General features: G+C 43.3%; 1 protein-coding gene across 4 annotated transcripts in view; it reads left to right on the top strand.

Annotated features, from left to right (window-relative positions):
- LOC140728965 (EF-hand calcium-binding domain-containing protein 6) overlaps positions 1 to 16107 on the top strand; it is an 83540-nt gene that overhangs the window by 2576 nt on the left and 64857 nt on the right. For 2 of the 4 annotated variants that reach the window (XM_073048137.1, XM_073048134.1), the window contains exon 2: positions 14019 to 14344. The exons of 1 other annotated variant lie outside the window; for it this stretch is intronic. In XM_073048137.1, the coding sequence (XP_072904238.1) occupies positions 14020 to 14344 (325 nt within the window). In that variant the 5' untranslated portion in view covers position 14019. Of the gene's footprint in view, positions 1 to 13512; positions 13605 to 14018; positions 14345 to 16107 lie in introns of those variants that run through there. One more of the 4 variants, XM_073048136.1, reaches the window with a different exon arrangement.

Here is a 16107-nt window from a genome sequence, read left to right as displayed (position 1 = left end):
TTGTTGCAGGGTCTAGTTTGAATTCAACTGGATATTTCACGACCAATAATATTTTACAATTACTGCTTTGAACTTAAACAATTAGTAAAATACCTAAGAGTGAATGGGTGAGGGGGTCTACTTTGATGCAATAGTTGGTGTACCATGTTTAAGCTCTTCTGCTTGTGATAAAATAATACACAGGACTTTTGGATCGCTGAGATTAAGAAAAGAAGTGACCCTTCTCGGGATTCGTTCTCATCCAGAGTGGTCAAACCAGGAGTGTTGCTGTTTTATTCACTTTCTTGCCCGGGAGTTATACACTGTGTAAACTTATTGCCATTTCACACGCAATACATGGAGCTATGATAGCAAGCCTTCATTTGCCCCATACGATAGCAAGCCTTCAGTTGTTTTATCCGATAAGCATCTTGGAACTTCAAAAAAAAAGCTTGTAAGATATTCTGAGCTCACCAATCACCACCGTATTAGAAACATTTATGTACGAATTCGAATTAACTGCGCAGTACGGGTAACCTTAGGTAATTTCTAAGTACGTGTTCGGCACAGCATTATGGGCCGAAGGGCCTGTATTGTGCTGGGGGGGGGGGGGGGGGTTCTATGCTTCTATATTTTGGAAGTTCATTTCGTTGCCGTTTTTGATTCTCGCATTTAACATTGCATTCTGCGGACACTGAGCAGCATTTGGAGAAGGGTCAGCCCGTATTTGGTGTTCAGATTGGTCTCCCAACTCCGAGGTATCTGCGCGTAGTCCTATAAATGGGTCTGCGATACTCGCAGAGAGGAGAGGTAATCACACTGCAGAAGGAATATGGATTTTCATTGGAATTTGGTAACGGATTTTGCAGGCGAAACTAGGCTGGAGTTAATATAGAATATCATCACTTGAAACTAGTGAGTTTATTTAAGGGCTGACAGCCTGTTCTGCGGTATATACGTTGGCACGTGAATAAAATACTGGCGTTCAGCGTCACTCAGCATCAGAGTTTGTGTGTTTGAGAATAAGGCGGACTGAAGAAAGGCTTTTTTGATGATATTGGTCTGGGGTTGCAGAGTGTACTCCAACGGCAATGCATTAGCGGAGTGAAAAGCTTTTCCGTGCGACTAATTAAACAAATCACGTGATAGTCCCCCCCCCCCCCCAAAAAAAAAGTCTTAAATGACAGTGCATTTGCGTTAGCCCTAATTATCCGGGGAATTTAATAAAATATCTTGGGTCTACTATGACAAAGGTCAGCTGCAGTGTTAAAATCTGAGATGTTTATCTTCTCCGATTGATTGGTGAAACAGTGCCGACACAAGCCCAGGTGACCAACTTCCTTCTTGACAGGGTAGCGATCCACAATATCGCACAACGGCGACAAAGATGGAGATAGTGGCCGGAATCCTTTTCACATCCTTCGCTCTCAGCTCATCTTTTCTACTTTACTTACACAAATCCAGGGATGTTCTCAGGAGAGAACATGACGTTAAATGTGTTGAGGTACAGCTTTTGACACATACAGTAACATGGCTAATAGGGCAGATTTGAACAGTTACAATTCAAATAAAACGTAGAGGCAGACGCGGAAGAAAAGGCTAAGAACTTTAGGGGTGAATCAGGAGACGTTTAATGTGTTGGCAAACTTTGCCAAGGTTCAGAGAATAGATGGAAATGAATGGAACCCAATATAGGCACATGAGAGGCGGTCTATAAACAGGTAATGTAACAGTTCAGGGTCTTTAGCTCCTGTTAGAAGAAGTTCGCTATTTACGGATCTTACTTGCATGGAAGGTCTACCTTAGTATTTTAATGTAGTGTATCAGAATTGGTAAAGACCTAGTACTTACAGGCATGATGTGTTTGTTGGTGTTTCGAGAATGCACCAAGTTAAACGGGGATAACTTTTGGGATCTGTACATGGGATCAGAACCAGATCAAAGCAAGTAATGTCATGACAAGTGAATGGCCATGCAGTACTTATTTAAAATCTTAGATGCTTATTAAAACATCTAGGTAAAACATTCTGGGTAATTAGCCACATATTGAAAGTGGTTGGAAAATAGACACCACGAAGAGTACGGTCAAGAGTTGGAAAGCCTGGAGGAAAGAAATGGGCTGTACATTTGACGGTGACATTGTCTTCCATACACCAATTCTCGACATCAACTGCAGACTAAATAGGTACTTTTCAATGAAATGACTGCAAGCAATTGTGCCCATCAGATTCAATATCTATTTCTCAGATGAGAATAACAAAATTAGAATTGCTCCAGTTGAAACTCATATGAAACATGTCCAAAAATGATCAGATTCTGCAAAGGGATTACAAAGTAAGCTTACTGAAAGAACAATAACCCAGATTTTCAATTTTTATACATATATGAGACAAAATTGAAACAGTCATTTTTGGAAACCATAACACTATGATACAAAAAACTCAATTATGTGTTTCTTCTAAAATTTGGATTATCATATGTCACCATATACAACCCTGAGATTCATTTTCTTGCAGAAGCACTCAGTGCATCCAAGAACCATAACAGAATCAATGAAAGACCACATCCAACAAGGCAGACAAGCAACCAATGTGCAAAAGACAACAAACAGTGCAAATACAAAAGAGAAAATAGAGCTACCAATAACAAATAAGTTATAAATAGATAGATAAGTAAATATGTAGATAGACAGATAAACAATAAATATCAAGGACATGAGATGAAGAGTCCTTGAAAGTGAGTCCATAGGTTGTGGAAACAGTTCAGTGATGGAGCAAGTAAAGTTGATTAAAGTTATCCCCACTAGTTCAAAGGCCTGATGGTTGAGGGGTAATAACCATTCCTGAGGCCCCTGTGCCCTCTTCCTGATGGCAGCAGCAAAAGGAGAACATGGCCCAGAAGATGAGGGTCCCTGATGATGGATGCTGCTTTCCTGCAACAGTGCTCCATGTATATGAGCTCAGTGGTGGGGAGGGCTTTACCCATAACGGACTGGGCTGTGTCCAATACTTTTTGTAGGCTTTTCCATTCAAGAGCATTGTTATTTCCATACCAGACCATGATGCAACCAGTCAATATACTCTCCACCACACATCTATAGAGCTTTGCCAAAGTTTTAGATGTCCTGCCAAAACTTTGCAAACTTCTATGGAAATAGAGGCATTGCCTTGCTTCCTTCATGATTATACTTATGTGCTGGGCTCAAGGCAGGTCCTCTGAAATGATAGCACTGAGAAATTTAAATTTGCTGACCCTCTCCACCTCTGATCTGCCGATGAAGACTGGCTTATGGACATCTGGATTCCACCTCCTGAAGTCAATAATCAGCTCCTTGGTCTTGCTTACATATGTTATATAGTACAAACGTTTGTACACTAGGTTTGATTTGCCACTCACAATTTGAATCTTACTTCAATTTGAAATTCACACATCAAACTAAGGAGACCAGAAGGAAAATGCAGAATGTTTCTGAAATGCATCTTATTAAGTAACTCTATTCGCCCTGTTTTACATTTACTATAATGCTGCACATTCCAATTGTCCAGGTTAAGTATAAAAATTTACCGAATGAACCTGTTCAAGTCTTTATTGAGTCAAAGGGTTATATACATTTGCAGAGACTAATTAAAATTATATGTTTGCATTGTGAGCAGAATTACAAGCTAAAAAGCTGTTTGTGCAAAACAGCTCTCAACCCAAGTTTACAGCCCTCCCACGGCAGTTATCATAATAAGACTATACTGTGTGCAAATTAGCTACTGCAGGAGCACTTGGTATTAAATGTTAGGAAAATCTCAATTAATCAATATTGAAAAAATGGCGAGAGACTCAGAAGCCATAAAACTGAATCACTGTTTCTACATAAATCTGTAATCAATAAATGAAAATGAAAAGATCTGGTCTGGTGCTTTTTTTTTGCTTTTTAAACTTTGCAAATATTGAATAGATAGACTGGCACATGTTCAGGGAGGCTGCAACCAATGGCAACTCTACCAATTTAGAGGAGTACACAGCATCAGTGACCAGCTACATCAGCAAGTGCATTGATGATGTTACTCTGTCCAAGACCATCACTACATGCACTAACCAGAAGCCATGGATGACCGTGGAGGTGCGTGCGCTGCTGAGGACCCACGACTCTGCCTTCAGAGCAGGCGACAAGGCAGCCCTAACAACAGTAAGGGCCAAACTGTCCTGAGCTATCAGAGGGGCAAAGCGTGCACACGCCCAACTAATCCACAGCCACTTCCAGGACAGCGGCGACACACAGCACATGTGGAAGGGCATCCAGGACATCACCAATTACAAGACAACATCACCTGACTGTGTAGGTGATGCCTCTCTCCCAGATGCATTGAATAACTTCTACGCTAGGTTTCAGGCAGAAAATGACATGGCGGCGAGGAAGTCCATCCCTCCTACAAATGACCAGTTGCTGTGTCTCATCATGGCCGATGTGTGAAGAACCCTGTGCAGGGTCAACCCACGGAAGGCTGCTGGACCAGACAACATCCCTGGTAGAGTGCTCAGAGGATGTGCAGACCAGCTAGCAGATGTTCTTACTGACATCTTCAACATCTCCCTGAGCAGCGCCACCATTCCAACGTGCTTCAAGGCTGCCACCATTGTCCCTGTGCTGAAGAAGTCTTCAGTGTCCTGCCTAAATGACTACCATCCTGTTGTACTCACATCCATCATCATGAAGTGTTTCGAGAGGCTCATCATGAGGCATATCAAGACCCTGCTGCCCCCCTCACTGGACCCCCTGCAGTTTGCGTACCATCCCAACTGCTCAACAGATGACGCCATTGCCATCACCCTCCACCTGGCCCTAACCCACCAGGACAAAAAAGACAGATACGTTCGGATGCTGCTAATAGACTTCAGTTCAGCATTCAACACAATCATCCCTCAGAAACTGATTGGAAAGCTGAGCCTACTGGGCCTGAATACCTCCCTCTGCAACTGGATCCTAGACTTCCTGGCTGGGAGACCTCAGTCAGTCCGGATCGGGAGCAGCATCTCCAACACCATCACACTGAGCACGGGGGCTCCCTAGGGTTGTGTGCTCAGTCCACTGCTGTTCACTCTGCTGACCCATGACTGTGCTGCAACACACAGCTCAAACCATATCATCAAGTTCGCCGATGACACTACCGTGGTGGGTCTCATCAGCAAGAACGACGAATCAGGTTACAGAGAGGAGGTGCAGTGGCTAACGGACTGGTGCAGAGCCAACAACTTGTCTCTTAATGTGAACAAAACAAAAGAGATGGTTGTTGACTTCAGGAGGGCACGGAGCGACCACTCCCCGCTGAACATCGACGGCTCCTTGGTAGAGATCGTTAAGAGCATCAAATTTCTTGGTGTTCACCTGGCGTAGAATCTCACCTGGTCCCTCAACACCAGTTCCATAGCAAAGAAAGCCCAGCAGCGTCTCTACTTTCTGTGAAGGCTGAGGAAAGTCCATCTCCCACCCCCCATTCTCATCACATTCTACAGGGGTTGTATTGAGAGCATCCTGAGCAGCTGCATCACTACCTGGTTCGGAAATTGCACAATCTCAGATCGCAAGACCCTGCAGCGGACAGTGAGGTCAGCTGAGATCATCGGGGTCTGTCTTCCCTCCATCACGGACATTTACATTACACGCTGCATCCGCAAAGGAAACAGCATTATGAAGGACCCCATGCACCCCTCATACAATCTCTTCTCCCTCCTGCTGTCTGGGAAAAGGCTCCGAAGCATTCGGGCTCTCACGACCAGACTATGGAACAGTTTCTTCCCCCAAGCTATCAGACTCCTCAATACCCAGAGCCTGGACTGACACCTTGCCCTATTGTCCTGTTTATTATTTATTGTAATGCCTGCACTGTTTTTATGCACTTTACGCAGTCCTGTGTAGGCCTGTAGTCTGGTGTAGCTTTCTCTGTGTTGTTTTTTTACGTAGTTCAGTCTAGTTTTTGTACTGTGTCATGTAACACTATGGTCCTGAAAAACGTCTCATTTTTACTGTGTACTGTACCAGCAGTTATGGTCGAAATGACAATAAAAGTGACTTGACTTGACTTGACATATAGGTTTAGAAGAGACAATACTTGCTCATCTGGAAAATTAGATGGCACTTCAAAGCCAGTAATAACTATTCTTGTGTTTCATTGGCTGAGAACGATGATTTTACTCCAAGATCACTGCAAACAATGGAGAGGCGAGTGGAGGCCAGGCTGAGTGGAAGGTCAAAGTGTGCGGGTGCAAGGCTAAGTTGAGGTGAGGTTGAAGCTTGTTCGAGGCAAAGTCAGGGCAAGTTCAAGGTATATTTGAGGCAAATTCAGGATGAGCGAAACAGAGGAGAGGCAGATTCAAGGCCTGTCCACCTAAACAAATAGTGAGATTTGATTGATCTAAGCACCAGGCTGATTTGGAAAGGTTGGGTACAGGCTGAAATGTGGTGGTGGGTTCAAACGCAGAGCGTACAGGTATCAATGGGACAGGGCCCGGGTCCTAGTGTGAGAAACAACCCGATGTTTGACTGATTTACATGCCGGGCCAAATAGATTGAAAAGGCAGGGTACTGGGACAAGATGCAAGGGTTGGGTTCACTCTGCTTGCTGCTCCTTGACATTTACTCAGCTCTGCACGGAACTGAAGCAGAGGCTGTGGCCTTCTCCAGCTGCTTTGGGCTTCGTGTCTATGGACTCACTTTTGTTCTGAATGCTATTTGCTTACTTGTATTGTTTCTCTCTCTCTCTACACATTGGGTGTTTGACTGTCTCTCTTTATGGGCTCATTTGAGTTTCTTTGTTTTGTGCCTCCTGTACAGAAACAAACCTCAAGGCTGAATAATGTATATATAGTTTGATAATAATGTACTTTGAACTTTAACGATGATCTTATTCTAAAAATTCTCCAAGTCTGAGAAATTTCAGCTAAAGATATACTGTTCCACGTAAGTATTTTGTTATAATGCAATCCTATAAAATTTCTGATAAATAGGCACCATAATCTCTTTATAGCCACTAAATCCTTTCTAAGGTATAGTGCAGAGAACTCTGTATAATACTCCAATTATGGTATAACAGAGCTTTGTGCAGCTGGTGTTACGAATGTGCCACAACTCTGAGGGGCCAAAGGGTACAAAGTAGCCCCTTCCTTCTTGAGAATCGCAAGATCGCTATTAATTCGGGTCTGGGACCCAGGAAATGAGAGAGAATCCGCAAGGTTTTGGAATGTCCTGGCCCCTCAGCAAGACAAAGCCACGGAAAACGGCCATTGTCTCTTGGAGACGGAATTGTGTATTGAGTACTGGACTATTCATTGAAGCCCTCAGGGGGTGACCTGAGTGGGCTGGTTGAGGGATAGCATCATCCCAACCTGAATGACATCTGAGACCCCGTGAGTAAGGATAAAAGAGGGTCTGGGGAACAACCCCTTTAGACGCACCAGGAGAAACGCTAGAAATCCCGTGACAGCGTTTAATAGCGACAGCCGGTGGAGGGCTCACGTGCGTCCTTTCCCGTTGCCTGGGATTGGGGCCTTACCATGGAAGAACGGCTTAGCTAAAGAAGAGGCCACCAACGAAATTTCGAAGGATCGACATCATAAAAAGGAAAAGCTGGCAAGTTTCTAAAAACTCTCTCTTGACTCCAACCAAAGGCTGAAGCCTGCATGAACTGAGTGACTTTTATATTTCCATCGGACAATACATTATCCCCTAGACAACGATAGAGCTATTTCTTATTGATTATTATTATACCCGCACTTTTAGATTTAGTTTTGACAACGTATATTATCTGTATGTTTGCATTGATATTATTTTTGAGTATTTTTACCAATAAATACTGTTAAAAATAGTACCATCAGACTTCAACGGACCTCTCTACCTTTGCTGGTAAGTGACCCAGTTACGGGGTTCGTAACACTGGAATAAAATTCCTTTCCCATGACATTCTTGCCATCTCATTATGAGGTCTAATGTTCTTCCATTAATTATTTTTTGATTTTCTTTTATATCTGATTGCTTCATATTAGTGAATTGTGTATGGACTTCACTCCTCCTGGCTTTACAGCATTTAAATAATAAATGTTTTGTTTCTTTTCTGGTTAAAATAAGTTGAAATCCAGTTTTGCCCATCTACTTGATTGGCGGCAATTCAATGCATAATAACCTGCAGACATGGTCAAGTGGTTCATTTGTTCATACTAAACATCAGAATGGAGAAGAAATGTCATCTAAGCAATATTGAAAATGGAATAATTGTTGGTGCCAGACTGGTTGGCTTGAGTATCTCAGAAACTGCTGATCTCCTCGGATTTTCATGCACAGCAGTCTCTAGAGTTTACAGAAAATGGCACGAGAAACAAAAAACATCCAGTGAGCAGCAGTTCTGTGGGCGAAAACCCCCTGTCAATAAGAGGTCAAAAGAGAATGGCCAGACTGATTCAAGCTTACAGGAAGGATTTATAAAATGGAGACATTTCGTGCAAAGGTAGCGACAGTAACGGAACAAAAGTTCGGAGCAGCTAAGCAATCGCCATCTTACCGGAAGTCCCCAGCTTACAGGAAGGCTACAGTAACTCAAATAACCACACGTTACATCTGTGGTTTGCAGAAGAGCATCGCTGACTGCACAGAACATTGAACCTTGAAGTGAACGGGCTACAGCAACACAAAACCACGAGCATACAGGAGGTGCCTAATAAAGTGGCCACTGAGTGCAGGTATCCCTAGTAGTTGCTTTGACAGTCCCAGTGGGTTGACGTGACTTGCTTCCATCCCAGTTCTGTAGGTGGTGAGATGGCTGAAGAGAGCTATGCACGTTCAGAGACATAGGTGGCGCAGGAGGTTCTTGGTGGGGTGGGTGAGTAGTCTTTTGGGAGAAAGTGCAAGTAATGAGAAATATAAACAGCAAATGCTGGTACACCTAGTAGCAGAGGTGGATAAATTTTCAGGCTATAAGCCTTTTATTGCAATTAGGAAAGTAAGAAAATAAGTTAATTTCAAATTACATCAAGAATAGGAAGGGATGGATAGGATGTTCACAAAACTGGGGAAGAGAGAAACATGAGTTCTTTTCTGGGCGAACAACTTTCTCTCTTACCCATTTCTGACAAAGGGTTTTCAGCCTAGAACAGTAACTCTGTTTCTCTTCCACAGGTGCTGAATGCCTTGCTGAGTATTTGTTAGCACTTTCATACTTCCAGCATTGGCAGTTTTTGATTTTAGCTAGAGAGTGGTAAATCTGTGGAATGCTCTGCCACAGACTACGGCAGAGGCCAACTACATGGGTAAATTTGAAGCAGAAGGCGATAGTTTCCTGATTAGTTGAGGTATCAAGGGATATGGGTGCAGGTATATGGGGTCGAATGGTTTCAAAGGTACATTTAATGTCAGAGAAATATATACAATATACATCATGAAATGCTTTTTCTTTGCAATCATCCACAAAAAACAGAGGGGTGCCCCAAAGAATGAATGATAGTTAAATGTTAGAACCCCAAGGTCCCCCCAGCTCCCCCCTCCCACATGTAAGCAGCAGCAAGCAATGATCCTCCCCTCCCCCACCAGCAAAAAAGTATTGGCGCCCCCCCCCCAAGCACTCAAGTGTACAGCAGAGCATCAATAAAGACACAGACTTGCAGTACCCCAAAGACTCCTCATTCACCCAGTAATTCGACATATCACAGGCTCACTCTCTCCCTAATAAGGGAAAAAGAGGTGTCTCTGTTTCACAGCGAGAGGGGAGACATAACAAACAACTTGCTGATTTACAATGTTAAAAGTCCATTGTGTCGCTTTTTCTGAGCTCTGTGCCCAACGAACATGGGACCATGGGCACCCAGTTAGCAGCTAGCTCGCTGCTTTCGATAGTCCCTCTCTCCACAACACTCTGATTCCCTGCAGAGGCACTGACCACGAGTCCACCCACCTCCAGAGCCATGAAATCCCGGAACGCCAAAGGCGAGCTAATCTTCTAGGCTGTGTCCTTGGTATCTTGAATAACGGCCATTCGTGAGACCCTGAGAGCAGGTCCCATTCCCTCAAAGAACTGGTCAGCGTGTAACTCCAGGTCAGATTCTTCAAAAGAACCCTGAAAGGGAAAAATATGGATATTAAAGGTAGAAATAGAGCTGTTTCTGAAGATGCAAGCAACAGAGTCACTGTTAGGCACCATTGGCTCCTTAGTTCCATCCACTGGGCTGGAAAGGGATCTGGGATTAGCCATGATGAAATGGTGGAGCAGAATCCATGGGCTGAATGGCCTAATTCTGCTCCTATGTCTTATGGTCAATGAAGCAGATTCACTGTTTCTATCCTTGGCCTTGCTCAGTTCATAATTCCATGTGCACAGGATACTAGAAGTGAAAGGAAAATACAGGGGAAAAAAAGTGCTATAGAGCAAATGGATGCTGGTAGTTCCCATTTCAGTTTGCTAACTGTCTTTGTTCAGAGTTTTAACTTGTAATCATATTGAGCAGGTCACTGCAAGCTCTGCTGTTGAATACAATGCATTATAATGCACTGGTGTAAAGTGACACAATGATTATGTGCAATTAGTGGCCAGGCATCAGGAGTGTTTACTGCTGAATTCAAGCTAAATCTGGAGTCATGGAACCAACCACCAAACAACAAACACAACTATAGGTATTGTGCTTTCATAAGACTGAACTTCCAAAATATTTGTTACAATGCAGAGATGACTGTGACAATTTACCTGAAGACCTCTGGTTTTTGCAATGTATATTGGTATAAACTATGTTTTTTTATCTGCCCTTCATGAATATCTCTTATCGGATGGATCCATTTCAAATAATTTTAATTAAAACATGTTACATTCTTAGGAGAACCTCTGCATTTCTCTCCTTGGCTCCTGGTCTTCAGGCTTTGATTTCTGCATCTCTCCTCTAGAAAACTTGCATGATGAGCATCACATGACCATCAGAATTGGGAAAAAGATTAAATCATTCTGTCCAACATTTTAATACTGGATGTCAGACTTGGTTGTTAGTGGCAAATGGGGTGGTTGGTGTATCTCTGAACCTGCTGAATTCCTGGAAGAACAAAAGCCATCCAGTGAGTGGCAGTTCTGTGGGCAAGGTGCCTTGTTATTGGAAGGTCAGACAAGAGTGGCCAGCCTAGTTCAAGCCGACAGGAAGGTGACAGTAACTCAAATAACACACACATAAAATGCTGGCAGAACTCAGCAGGCCGGGCAGCATTTACGAAAAAGAGTAAACAGGCGATGTTGTGGGCCAAGACCCTTCATCAGGAAGGAAGCAGCAACTCAAGAGAAGACACACGTTACAACAGCGGTGTGCTGATGAGCAGTCGTGAATGCACAACATGTCAAACACTGAAGTGGATGAGCTACAGCCAGCAGAAAACCACAAACATGCACCAGTAGCATTTTTATTAGTTTCAGGAGACACCTAATAAAGTGGCCACTGAGTGTACAAGAATAAAGATTTCATTTAACAGCACTCCCAATGTATATTATACTCTTCTTGTGAGAGTCATGGCGTGTGCTGACAACAACTGAAGCCAGGTGCAGAGGAATGACAGACTCCAATATAGAGACAGAAATAAAAGCTCGTACACACATAACATCAGTGGTTCAACTGAGCAACACTGTCAGACAAATCATTCTCAGAACAAAGACCCCGTGATAAGTGCTAGCCAGGAGTCCGCTTTAAACAATCGCGATATGTGGAAAACCTGTGCCTGTCAAAGTAAACTTGACAAGATGAAACTGAAAGCTCAAGGGCTTAATGACTCTAGTTAAGATAACAATGAACAAATACAGGTTCTCTAGAAACCTCGGAGCCCAATGTTCTATGGCTTGCTGCACAGGGCCTGCAGGGCCCATGACATCTTGAAAATGAACCCCAAAATCTTTTAAGTCCATACTAATACTTTTAGAAATTTGTAGACCAGTCTTACATCACCTTGCTCCTGCTTTATATGTCTGTTCTCTGTGTCCGAGCAATAAGTATCAGTGTTGTTCTTCCTTCCAGAATGGACCTATCTCCATATTGGATTTAATTCATTATTTAACCATCCATACTGCAGCTGGTTTAAGTGTTTCTTGTGCTAATGGATATTCCTCTAATTAATATCAGTTACTCAAGTTAACACAATACCTTATTAGTACACATTGTTGATATATGTGGCAAAGAGTAGACCCTGTGTGACATTTTGTGCCTTTCCATGAAAACTCCCTCAGCCTTCAGTTTTAGCTTTCTCATACAGCCATAGAGGGATATAGCATAGAAACAAACTTCTTAGTTCATATGTTTGATGCCTAGAGTCAATCATCCATTAACATTAATCCTATATTAATCCCATTCTTGTTCTCCCCACAGCCTCACCAACTCTCCCCAGTTTCGACACTCATAGACGGGTACAATTTACAGCAGCCAACTAACCACCCACTTGCAGGTCTTTGGGTTGTGAGAGGAACTGGTTCACCAAGAGGGCTCTCACGTAGTCACAGAGAGAACATGCAGATTCCACACAGATAGCTACTAACTGAAACAGGACTCTGCCACTGTGAGGCAGGAAGTCTGTGAACTGCACCATTGTGTAACACCTGTTTGTTTTGCTTCTACCTTTTAATCCATTCTGCTACATGATTTCTGCTTGAACATTTTGACTTTTGATATGAGTCTCTTACGTGATACTTTATTGTAAATATTCTGGTAGTCACTGTATATCACAATAGCCATATGCACTATACATTACCATTTTGGATGTCCAAGTTACCTGTACTGCACCTCTACATCTATTTTTAACCAAAACGTTGCCCTAATGCTCAATTCCCTTGACCATGTCTATCTTTCAATTTGAATATTAGAATTGCATTACTGTTTGCAAGTTTTCCAGCATTAATTCTTTTGAACTGTCATATATTGGTTCAGAGGACCCCTTGTGTGTCACAAGCAATTGTGTGAATCTATTTTTATTTCTAGCTCCTATAAATAGCTATGAGTATAATCTGTCTGGGCCCTGGCCTCTTCATGTTTGAACCTGTTGATGTTATTTCCTTTCTTTACTTCTTAACTGTTGTGGTAACCTATTGACTTCTTGGACCTTTGCAACTACCACTCCTGATTATTAACCTTGTTTCTTTCCAGCAGGTGTACTTGGTGCCAGAATTGCATAAGTCCACCATTCCCTTTAGTTTCAGCTGTGAAATATCCACTTTATCAAAATTCAAAGTAAATTTACTGTCAAAGTGCATATATGTCACCATATACTACCCTGAAATTCATTTTCTTGAGGACATTCACAGTAAATACAAAGAAACACTATAGAAACAATGAAAATGCACACAACAAATATGGTCTAACAACCAAGTGCAAAAGACAAGCTGTGCAAATATTAAAAAAATAAGAAAAAAATAATAAATAAATATCAAGAACATACGTTGCAGAGTCCTTAAAAATGAGTCTATAGGTTGTGGAATCAGTTCAGTGTTGAGGTGAGTATAGTTATTCCCTCTGGTTCAAGAGCGTTGTGGTTGAGGGGTTCTGTTCCTGAACCTGGTGGTGTGGGACTTGAGGCTCCTGTACTTCCTTCCCGATTATTGTCTGTTTTCCAACATGGTTAACATGCCTGTCCCATCCAGGTTAGTATTTGCTTCACCTGCTTGTCAAGTTACAGCTAGTTTTATGTATTCGCGAACCCCGATCATGTTTGGTAGGCATTACAAGTCAAAATAAGGCGCGCAAACAGAGGCGCTGGTTGCATGTCGTGCTGCAATGTTGCCTCTTATTTTGTTTATAGTTCATTATTGCCGTTTCTCTGTGCTGGCACCGTCTGGGTTGCGCTCCCTGCTGCTTTCTGAAAGCATATCCAATTTAGTGAAAAGGATTTGGGCTTACTGGGTTGCCTGTGGCAACGGTTTCTTGTTAGTCCGGCTCCACAGCTCTTCAGTTGCCAACGCTATGGAAAGTTGATGCTGTCTTGTTGAACTTCTCTCTATGCTTTAACTTTTATATTTTTGGTCCTTAATTGCCTTTTTTTTCCTGCTCTTATTGAGGATGTCAATAATGGGAGGATTGTCCCGACCTCCCAGCCACACTTCACTCCGGCTGCAGCACATCCCGCACCCGCTGTCCCGCCTCGGGGATCCGGACACGATCACTGTGCGGGGCTTCTCGCGGGCCGGCGACCGGCCACCGGCCGAGCTGCCTCTCATGTGGGAGCGGCCGGCAGCCAGCGCACGGAGCTGCGGCAGGGAGCCGAGGGAGAGGGAGACCGAGGCGAAGCAAACTTGCCGCGGGCCGGCAACTCTGCAGCACATCCCCGAGGGGGTGGAGGTGTCATTCGGCACGGACCCTGACAGACCGCGGCTGCCCATCTTCGGTGAGTCGGTCCCACGGCGTAACCGGAGCGGGACATGTGGGGAGAGACTGGGAGACAGGGAGAGACTGGGCGGCGGGATTGGGGGAGGGGGCAGGAGGGAGAAAAATTCCGATACGATGAGAGGTGCTGAATCCTGGCGAAATTCTTCTCCAGCGGACAGATTGAGAGAAGGAAGGGGAGGCGTTTGCAGGGAGGGAGACACCGGGGAATACAGCTGTTGGCGAGGGGAGGCATGGGCACAGGACTGAGAACACAAGACAGACCGCAGATGCTGGAAATCTGGAGAAACGCACACAAAACGCTGGATAACTCCGCGGGTCAGGCAGCGCCCAGGGGACGGGGACGTCGACTGTTCATTAACCTCCAGAGATGCGGCCCAATCTGTCGAGCGCTTCCCGCGTTTTGTGTTCGTTGCTAGATATTCGGAAGCGGAGGAATAGACTGATCGACGGGGAAAGACGTTGAAACCTTTATTATTTTAATATTTGAATGAAAGCTGGGGAGATGTGCGTTGACGTGGATGGTACGCTGGCACGATGAAGATAGTGACTCACTGGTTGAGCTGGTGATTATACCGGCGTGAGGAAGACTCGGCGGCACGAGGAGGAAGAAAGAACAGGAGACGAGGGTAGTTGATACACAAACACCAATGAGATGGTACCCTGACACAGGGGATAATACCAAGGGAGCTATACCAACCGAAGTCATATACAGTCATACAGAGAGAAGCTATACTGACTCTTAAAAGGTTCAAAACTGACATTGAGAGGTGAGGTGTACTGACACAGAGGAAGGTGCTTAAACAGGTGATAATTAACTGCTTGCCTCATAGGATGGAGGATGTCTTTGTGGGAGACTTACATTAGTGACTGATCACACTCTGAGGGTCAACAGGGTTAATTAAATGGGGAATCTTGGATCATTAGAAACCAGAAAACTCGAACGAAAAATCAAACCTGTGGCTAAATATGGCCTTTTAACTGGGTGGGGGAGGGCAATGGGAAACGGCAGACGGAAAATCCCTGATCTATTATAACTGGTGGTGTCACTTCTTTTTCAAATTCTGCCTTAATCCAACAGGTTACTCAGAATAAAATAAACAACGGAATAAAAATATATTTATTTGCATTCACCTCTTGGTGTATTTTCACATTGTAAAATTGACTTATTTATGTTGTTGTGCTGTCTCTACAAACATAAAACCTAACCAGTCTGTTTAATTAAACAAAAGCTCTCTAAATGTGATTCAGTGATTCTCTCATAGTTACCGAACTTGCTGTTCAGTCTCAGTTATTACAGTCACACAGTGTTCTACTGGAACTACTCAGCTGGGGGATTCTGTCAGATCTCTGCCATCATTTCAGTGACTTTTATTCATTAGACAAAAAAAACACCCTTTACACTTCACAGGATCATTACCATTAAAGAAAAAACGTAAAACTGAGCCCCAGAAATGAGATATTTGGGGTGAACAAAAGCTTGCCAGAGAGGTATGTTTTATGAAGCATTTGACCAGAGGAGAGATAGATAGATAGATAGATAGATAGATAGATAGATACTTTATTCATCCCCATGGGGAAATTCAACTTTTTTTTTCCAATGTCCCATACACTTGTTGTAGCAAAACTAATAACATACAATACTTAACTCAGTAAAAAAAAATATGATATGCATCTAAATCACTATCTCAAACAGCATTAATAATAGCTTTTTAAAAAGTTCTTAAGTCCTGGCGGTTGAATTGTAAAGCCTAATGGCATTGG

Source organism: Hemitrygon akajei, chromosome 6, assembly GCF_048418815.1.
Source record: "Hemitrygon akajei chromosome 6, sHemAka1.3, whole genome shotgun sequence".
Classification (NCBI taxonomy): domain Eukaryota; kingdom Metazoa; phylum Chordata; class Chondrichthyes; order Myliobatiformes; family Dasyatidae; genus Hemitrygon; species Hemitrygon akajei.
This window is presented reverse-complemented; position numbering and strand designations above follow the sequence as displayed.